A 9,991-nucleotide genomic window follows, 5' to 3' on the forward strand; every position below is an offset into this window, starting at 1 on the left:
TGGCGGCAAAAAGAGTCAGAGACTACCTATGTCTCTTGTTTCAGTAAGAAGATGACATGGTCGTCACGTACAAGGTTGTAAAAGTTAGCAAGCACGTTACCCCATGAAGATAAATTGATTGTGGTGCCACAAAAAGGTGTACAGGGAAGTCCCATGCATATCACTGTAATGGCAGCCCAATACAATGATTCCAAACATAATTATCTCCTCTGGTTGGCTTTGCTGCTCTTTTTGTTTGCTCCAACTCACCCGTCATAGCTGTGTTGAGGCTGGCAAACTTTCCGTCTTTGATTTAATCAGTTCTGATTCAGTTGTATATCTAATCTCCTCCTATATTCTTTGAGACCCACCAGTCTTTTCATTTTATGAGTTGTCTGCTGCAAATAGCTATGGATTTTAATGGTAAGATCGGCCTTCAACTAGGGGAAGAGATTTAATAATTGTTCAGGCTAATTTCACGTATCTAGATTTCTTAGATTGTAAGTCAAATTATGCAGATTTTTTCAGTGTGTCTATGTATGTGACCCAAGAGCTTAAATCTAAGGTTTTGGCATTTGGGCATTTTTATGGATCGGCATAGGCCTTGGAGTACAATGTGGTTGAAAGTATCATTTTAAAACACTCCTCCGATATATGTCATGTTCACCCCAATAATCGTTCACCAAAAAACACTAGTACCTGTGGTAAAATGTCCTAATAGTCATTATGAAATCTCCCTATAGTGGTGCACAAATAGGTGAATCACCAACCAAAAAAGTTCAAAAATGATGACTATAAGTACATGTGTGACTTTTAAGGACTACTGAGTCTCTTCCCCTCAGAATTTTCATTGTAAGAACCACCTTCTTAATGGATATCCTTAGTGGAATTGTGAAACCAAGATGGCACAAAATTAATATTATTAGTTTAAGGGTCACGCCGATGTGGGACTCTAGTAAATGCTAGCTTACAACTTGTAGCTCTCAACATATCTGTGAAAAGTGCGAACCTTTATACTTTTCTGTAAATTTTAATGAGTTTCTTGTCTTATATGTCTGCCATACCTGAAATAAAATATGTCACAGTTGAATTGCATAACTTTAGTTGTAAGGATTTATTTATTTATTATTTCGTTGAGGATTTGCACCTCTGACACTAGATAGCCCAAGTCTGCACGGTGGGGTAGTTTCGTTCAGCTTTCTGATTTATTTTTGTTTACGAATGAGTCTTGAAACTACAATCACTTGTGGTGATGCTTTACTATTATGAAATGTTTAGTAAGTTTTGAGGATCCCAAGGTTTGAATCTACTCGAATCCATAATAAGAGTATGTTGGTCATACTCCACTTCTCCAAGTTGTGTATTTTTGGATAACTTTGCAACTGAGCAGCATCTGCTCTGTTCCAGACAGAGTGGGAAGAAAAACAATCAGATATATGGCTTGTCCGTTTCTACATTTATATTCCTTACTTTTTCAGCTCATTTTGCTGTCATTTACAGTACACTGTGGTCGCCAAGAAGAACACTTTCGTCCTCCAGCTACACCACGTTTGACAGACCAGTTTCCTCATCTATCTTTCAAAGAGGGATACTCTGTTGTATGGGGAGGTCCAACAAATGTTCAGCAACTAGATGGTGGAAATCTTGTCAATCTAATTCTCGACAAATCCTCAGGTACACATCTTCTTACCCTTATTCCATTTCTCCTTTTTGGCTATCATTCTTAGTTAGTTTATTCTAATACCCTATTGATCTTTTGTGGAGAGCTGATAGATTGTTGTAGGATGTCTGCCTCTGGTCTCCATCTTGTTTGGATTGTGGGAAAAACTTGTGAAGCTCAAACTATATTGAGCATAAGTACATGCCATGACTGCACTGTCCCCTTACATTATAGTCTATGGCAAATAGGATGAAAAACCATGTCCATGTCAAGATTCCATATTGAAAGTCAATGTTCAGCGCTAACTTGATTCGTACAAGTTGAATGACAGTAATAGGCGGCTCATATTCCTGATAAAGGAGCTTCCACCGTGCACATTCTCATCAACTCATGAAATACTACATATTCTTTAAACTATGTTAGACAATGTTGGAAGAAATGTGTTATTTGTTTCTGGATTCTGTTGTGTATGTCTTTTTAGCATCAACGTTTTGGATAACATTCATCAGGATGAAAGAATGGAAAAATACATACACAATCAATCCAGAGATAGATCATACATTTCAAATGGATTTTAGAAATCTGATAAAGTTAATGTTGGAAGAAGGCTGTCCCGGCATATAACAGTGCACAATAAGCAGATATTCAGTTTCCAAGAGATACAGATCATAACCAATTTGAAAATGGGTTCCTTTGGACTGTTATAGTTAGTCCTCTCCTGTGACTCGAGTCAGGGAATGACTTAGATAGTAGGAGACTGAAAGTTAACGCCCTGTTTTAGTGGAATAACTGAAGTTTTCACGTTTAAGCAATATATAGATGGCACATTTAAAATTACAGTTTACACTAACTCGGGCCCATCTGTTGTCTGGGTATATCTATCACAGATGGATCCTACCAGTAAAAGTAGTATAATTCCAGATGAACCACTTAAGTAAATAAAATCTAAAACCGTTTTGTTTGAGCCAAACTCAATAAAGATCTAGTGATAATCAGGTTTGAACCTCCAGTGGTAATTGTAGTCTTTTTCTGCTCTGGTAACAGATCTACAAGGTTTCATGTGAAGTATCCTCCCGAGGGCTCAAAAGGGATTTGTTTATTTAGAATTCTGTTAACATACGAAGAGAAACAATTCCTAAAACTTATATACACTAGTATGCATTGATAGTATTTTTTGGGACATGCTGAAGAAACAGATATAATCTGGTCTTGGTGAAAACATACACTTTGTGAATTTGCTTGAGTTGTCCTGTCTATAAATATGACTTGAATCCACTAAAACACGCCAACGCACCATCCTCTTCCTTTTCCCTGTGAAAGGTTCAGGTATTATTTCACAAGACGACTTCTACTATGGATTCTTCAGTGCAGCCATCAAGCTTCCTGCGAACTACTCTGCAGGAGTTGTTGTGGCATTTTATGTAAGCTCTTCATGACCATCGATTCCATTTTTTTTCTCTTCAATTATCTCAAAGAAGTAGCTTACTTGTTTCTGACATTATATGATCCTCTAACGATATGAATTAATCTTATAATTTCTCTCTCCTGGAACTTTTGCAGACTTCAAATGCAGATGTCTTCCCCCGTACCCATGATGAATTAGACTTTGAATTCCTGGGTCATACCAGGCGAAAACAGTGGGTTCTGCAGACGAATGTATATGGGAATGGAAGTGTTCACATAGGCCGAGAAGAGAGATTCCATCTCTGGTTCGATCCTGCGGCTGAATTCCACGAGTATAGCATTCTTTGGAACTACAACCATACTGTGTATGTATCAAGTATATACTTTCTTTCCGTATTGTTACTGGTATTATGATGTGTATTAGGTCATGGAGCAGGACATCCAAGAAACATAACTTTTGTTCTGTCAGATTGGATCAACAGGCAACTTGATTAGCTCTTGAGTTATGGATCTGACTCAAAAACCCGCTTTATAATCCAGTGTACGTCATGATGTCATATATCTAGGCATATGAGAGCTTTTCCGGTTCCTATGGTCCAACTTCGAACCCTACCGTCGCTGGCACAATAGAGTCATAACTTGGCTCCCAAAGATAGGCTTTATCTCATTGCCTACAATAACCCCAAAAAAGCAAAGTTCTGAGCCTACTCTAAATGAGGGGTAAAACTTTTATAAGATAGAAGGAAAAACAAAAGGGATAGTTCAGAAAAGAGCATCATAGAGTTCTATTCCATTCAACAAGTTCATCAAAGTCATGAGATAATTATAGAGGTAATTTGCTTCTTATCAACAATATTTCAATCTTGAACACAAGCTGAAGCCCATTTAGCCAGGCAATCAGCAACTCCCCTCCACTCCACTGCAGAGGGATGTAAGTAAAAAACAGACTCAAGAGATATGTAGAAATGGAATGTCTGATTAACAATCGAAGTCAGGCGGCAATTAATGCCCTCATGTGCTTGCTTTGTGAGCAAGTTCACAACGACCTGAAAATCGATCTCACAAATAATTCTGTGCCATCTCTGTAAACAACATTGCTCCACAGCGCACAAGATAGCCAGAGCCTCCATAAAATTATTAGTATGAAAGCCCTTATACACAGAGGAGAAATTGAACTTCAGTAGAACTACTACGAGAAACTCCCTCAAGTCTTGAGTCTACAAACTGATTCGCTGTAATCCATAATTTCCACCATTAACGAGCAAGCAATTAGGGAATCATACTCCGCATTACTATTGTATTTGTACTCTAATTGATAGTCAACAATGGGAGCAACTGGAATAATGTTGCACAAGGATATGCAACACTATAATGTTGAAATGGAAGATAATACAAGAATTATCTTTGAAAAACCTCAATGAGGCACGAAATGTTCAGGTGGTTGAGGCAATAGCTCTCTCATAGTTATTGCACAGACTAAAGAACAAAGTGTTGTACAACCTCTTTCAAGCTTATTATTACTTCAGCTTTCTATTTCTCAAATTGTAAGAGATCCAACATTCAATTCTTCTCCTCTTTGCTTTGAAGACTCAGCTAATTCTGAGTGCTGGAAAACTTCCTTTGTGCATGGAGATTGCAGCGCTATGGTCACTTGAATGATACAAATTTTGCCTTTTTAAACTAGAACAAAATCACGGCTTTCAACAGGACCAGAGGCAGTTTTAGAACCGCCCAATGTTTTGAAAACTCTTAGTGACAAATTTTGAACCACCACTCCAAAATCAGGAGCCCTTCTTTTAAATTATGAGGACTGTAAATATATGACCTATTCAACTTTTCAAGTCATCAGGTATAATCTTTGGCCTGCAATATACTAAAGTTTCTTTCCCTTCAAAAATGAGTTTTACTATCAAATTTTATGCTTTCGAATTTGATTGTGTGATTATTTTTGCATCAATGTTTCGAATCGCATTTTGTGATCTATCATCATCCTAAGAGAAAGAGAGCATCACGAAAAATTAAGAGAAGTAACAGATTAAACCTGAATTGTTAATGCTCTCTTTCTCTTGTCCTAATGATGGACCATAGAGTGTGTGATCTGAAACGTTGATGCAAAAATAATCACATAATCGAATCCAGAAACATAAAGTTTGCTAGTTTCATATGGATTGTGAAAAACTTCCTGGTCTTAATGATCTTTACTCGTAGGTCCAATACTGACCACCCCGATGCAAGCAAAATAAGCTCTAGTCCTAAATAATTTTTTCTGATTCCCTAGAACTCAATTTCTCTTTCTACTTTGTATATGACCATGATTTGTAATTTTCTTTCTAGTTCTTTCCTCCATGGATCTTTTTACCAGTTTATTATCGATAATATATTATGTGGCTTGTCACATTCGCCTAAAAAATACACATCACTTGAACTCACTCAAGTTCTTATTTTGTAAACAGGTTTCTTGTTGACAATATCCCAATCAGGGAAATACATCATACTAAAGAATGGGGAGTGCAATATCCATCAAAGCCAATGTCTGTGTACTCAACTATTTGGAATGGATCAGATTGGGCCACTGAAGGAGGGAAGTATCCAGTTGATTACAGGTTTGCACCATTTGTAGCTTCCTACACCAACCTTGAACTTGATGGGTGTGTTTGGAATCCCACACAGCCCACTCCATTGTGTTCATACACACCACATTCCACTAATCCCATTGATGGTCCAGAGTTCGAGTCCCTGGATGCCAGGCAGCGAGCAGCAATGAATTGGGCAAGGAAAAGATATATGACATATTCATACTGTCAAGATTTTTCAAGATATCCAATTATCCCACCTGAATGTCAACGACAGAGAAAATCAGAAACAGGGTTTATTCCGAGCCATGATTATGATTATGATAATGATCTTGGTACATTTGAGCAAGAGGAGCCTCCCACAATGACACGGTTTTCAAAGTATGGGAGAGAGAAGTTTTCAATACCTCCTTCTCAGAGAAGGGCAGGGGAAGGCATTGGCATGGATAGGAGAGCCTATGGTTTATGGTAATTTATTTTGTTTGGCAAAATGGGCACTTTTTCCGTTGCTATTTCTGAAATTGATTGTGTAAAGATTCTTTCATCAATATATCAGGTCACACTCCATGATCCATCCTTGGATGAAAGAGAAAGAACTCAAAGAAGAAATGAAATTAATACTTTAGATTTTTGGCTCTTAGCTAAAGAAATTATGTGAACCTTATAAATTATATATATTATTTAAGATCGAATAGCAGCATGTCTTGAATAACATGAAATGTAAGAGTGCGTGCCCTTTGTCCTGCTTTAGACAGACATCGCTTTTGTACATTGGAGAGTTTGGCCAGGTTGCAGGTGCATTGGAACACGCATAGAACGGACTTCAATCAGAATTGCCCGAAATTTTAATACATGCTCACAATAAATAAATTTCTAAGTGCTCATGGTAATCAAATCTTGCAAATGGTAACTTTAAAAATAGAACAAGACTCGTAAGTTCTTGTGTTACATTGGTACCTGCACTCTCTTCTCTTGTTCCAACACTTCAGGTGTGAAACTGGCAAAATCCTACATCGGTGAAATCCTTAGGTTGTTATAACAAAAGTAGTATAGACTTTGATTTTATTTTTTTTAAATAGATTTTTTTTTTAATAGAGATTCAGCTTTTTTCGCTTAGTTTCTTTGGTTAAAAATCAAAGACCAAGGGGTATCCATTTCGCCAAATTTGCTCAGGCATGATCTCGGCCTCGTTCCTTTTAGATGTCGGGGGCCTTGCACTCAACAAGACTTGATCCCTGGTTGTGAGCCTTTCAACTTCACTAGTACGTACTAGAGATTTATAAGTGTTGTCCTAAGTGTAGGTGTAAATGACTAAATCATGGAGTTAAATTGGTGTGTGGAGTGAGGAAGTTCTATATTGGTAAAAAAGAGTTTTACATCTTTAACAATAGTGTATGTAGGATGTAGGGGGTGTTAGGTTAGTGTTAAATTAGGTTCTATTTTTATTTAATAAATGAGAAGTTAGGGCTTAAATTCTGTGAAAAGACATAGGTTTAGATTTTGTGAAAAACATGAGTTTGTATAAGAAGATGTGAGTTTGAATTTTGTGAAAAAAAAAGGGTTTGTAAAAGAAAATGAGAGTTTGGATTTCTAGATATGAAGTTGTGTTCTTGTTGGAAGGATTAGCACGAGTGATCTTGTATAGAGGATATGAGCAAGTGTAGATGACTATATCATGGAGTTTAAGTGGTGTGGACTAAGGAAGTATTATATAGGTAAAAATGAGTTTTACATCTCTAACAATAGTGTGCAAGTGCTTGAGGTGCTAGACAAGTGTTAAATTAGGTTCTATTTTATCAAATCAGTTTGAACGTGAGAAGTTAGGGCTTAAATTTTGTGAAAAAACATAGGACTGACTTTTATGAAAAAATGGGTTTGTATAAGAAAATGTAGTTTGAATTGTGTGAAAAAACATAGGTTTGTATAAGAAAAGAAAAGAAAAGTCTGAATTTTTGGATACGAAGGTGTGTTTTTGTTGGAAGGGTTAACACGAGAGGTCTTGTATAGAGGATATAAGAGACAAAATAGGGTTAAACTTGGTGAATATATTTGGATAGAAAATATCTAATTTTAAATTTGTGATATGAATGTGTGCTCTTGTTCAAAGGATATAAGCACTAGTGCACTTATTTGGAGGTTTGAGTGTAAGTGGCCCTTTCCTAAAGTCAAAAGTGTGATTTGTTGTGGGTAGTTGATGATTTTCTCCTTTAGTTGCACTACTTATAACAAGTATGATGTGGGCCTTTTGGCCTCTTTGACGAAGAAATATTCCCAAAGCATCAACGATGTATATTGCGAGGGTCCCTTCTTACATCAAAACTTTTATTACTTCCGCTCTTTGATTATTTCCATTATTTTCTCATAATTTAGTATTACTCGAGCTATAACAAATCAAGTATGCTAAAGTAAAAATATAAATATAAATATACTTAACAAATAGGATATGAAGAGAAGGATATTGAAGAGATTCACTTGACATCACTTTGTGTAAGGAAGCTAAGCTAGCAAAACAATTTTCTATCCTAATCTTGGGATGATGATTATGCAAAACAATTGTTAGCTTTCTACAACAATTACAAAAACTCAACATAAATAAACATAAATAACATGCATACAGAACATATCGATTGTTGGGAAAACCTTTTAAGGAAAAAACACCTCACTCTAAAACTCACCTAGTATATCATTAAAAATTCATTAATTGATTACACTATAAAGGTATGTGCAGAGTAGTGGTGAGGCGAAGTAGGCCTATAAGTGCCAATTTATTCTTAGGAAATAGAGTTTGACAACTTGAAATAAAAAGATTAATAAGTTGTCAACTTTATTTTAAAAATATGTAAGATTAGAATCTGTAGGAAATTGAATGTAGTTTCTAAGGTACTAGCAATTTTTTGAAGAAAAAAAGTTAGCCTATTGGAGAAGTTTTGAATTTGATGCACTATTATGAAAATCTTAGGAAAAGTATAAGAAATATATGTATATCTAATCACCCTAACCACAATCAAATTATATACTTTAGTAAGATTCTAGAAATATTTAGAAGACCCGTGTTTGGATGTAGCACACTTTTTTGTAATTTTTTTCAAGTAAAGAATTGATTGTCTGATTTTATATAATATTTTAAATTTTTTTATAAACATGTGTTTTTGGCTACCATAACTTGATCAAAACTTTATATATTTTATTTTTAAAAAAACTTATAGTATGCATAGTATAGAATGTTACACGTGTCTCACATTTGAAAAATGTTATACCATTTGAAAGTTATAGATGTTTTTCAATTAGCCTATCAATTAGGACTTTGGATGTAATCTAGAAAATGAATATTATAAATATTAAACTCAAAATTAGATAAAATATATATTGGTGGAAAACATATAATCTCTTTAAGTAACCCTTTTCATTAAATCCAAATTCAAATAAAAAAGTACTACCACCTACACAGTCAAAGTCTAAAAATGTAAGGAAATCTTATAAACATGTATTTTGGGTTGACTTTCTAGGTTTGACATCCCCAAGCCAAATCCCATGGCAATCTCGAGGCAAATATCAAGCCTACAAATTTGTGTCAGAGGTATTAGATATTGAATATGTATGAGATATCGTACATGTTAAGTACATTATTATTAGAAATATTGGGACTTGCACAGTAAGAGGTATATGGGAAAAGTCGATAGGTGACTATGGTGCAAAAGCATCTTAACCATTTTGTTGTGAGATGTAATTAAGAGTTGTAGTAAGGTCCAAAGGCAACAAATCATGAAGGGTTGAGCCTAATTGAACCCATTTTGTTTGCAAATCCTAATTGACAAACTTAGTCAAGTTTGGGGTTTTGAGCCACCAAGGGTGGTCATGATGTAAATCTCACATAGGAAGGGTGTTACATGATTAATTAGGAGTTTGGATTGAATTCTAGGTAAATCAGGACATTGAGGAGAACATTTGAGAATTGGAAGTGCAAAGTTGCTCAAAAGTTGCAAAATTGCAACTTTTGCAACTTTTTTCCAAAATATTGCAAGAATGCAACTTGAAGCCAGAAAATCAATTAGGAATAGGCACAACTGATCCAAGAACATATATAAGGCCTTGAAAATTAATTTTGTGGTTGGTTAGATCAATCAAGGCAAGAAACAAGCTTCAGTGTTATGCATTTCCTCTAATTTTCTTGTCAATTAGTTCATTCTTGTATTGCAAGTTACGGTACATTGATAAGTTTTTCTTTATAACTCATTGAAACTTAAAGCTTAGGGTTTTAAACTTTCTTTTGTAATTGATTTCAAGTCCTCAAGTTTTTTGTGTAAAGAGAGTCATGGTTTTGAATTCACAAAGGTTTGAGACCCTCAAAACCTAAGGTTTCATGCTTAAAATGAGT

General features: G+C 35.4%; 1 protein-coding gene across 3 annotated transcripts; it reads left to right on the forward strand.

Moving 5' to 3' along the window:
- The first annotated feature begins 374 nt into the window (after positions 1-374).
- On the forward strand, positions 375-6,313 carry LOC149559097 (putative xyloglucan endotransglucosylase/hydrolase protein 33). 3 transcript variants are annotated; one of them, XM_089833057.1, is made up of 5 exons: positions 375-402; positions 1,480-1,653; positions 2,960-3,060; positions 3,200-3,408; positions 5,497-6,313. In XM_089833057.1, the coding sequence occupies exons 1-5, from the start codon at positions 390-392 to the stop codon at positions 6,086-6,088; spliced, it is 1,089 nt and encodes a 362-aa protein (XP_089689183.1). In that variant the 5' UTR covers positions 375-389; the 3' UTR covers positions 6,089-6,313. The 3 variants fall into 3 exon arrangements, with proteins under 3 accessions (XP_089689183.1, XP_089689182.1, XP_089689181.1); XM_089833056.1 differs by lacking the exon at positions 375-402 and having other exon boundaries at positions 833-1,653; positions 2,966-3,060; XM_089833055.1 differs by lacking the exon at positions 375-402 and having other exon boundaries at positions 834-1,653.
- The last annotated feature ends 3,678 nt before the right edge of the window (positions 6,314-9,991 follow it).

This window comes from Cupressus sempervirens, chromosome 5, assembly GCF_028749045.1.
Source record: "Cupressus sempervirens isolate cs-2001-9-10 chromosome 5, ASM2874904v1, whole genome shotgun sequence".
NCBI classification, from domain to species: domain Eukaryota; kingdom Viridiplantae; phylum Streptophyta; class Pinopsida; order Cupressales; family Cupressaceae; genus Cupressus; species Cupressus sempervirens.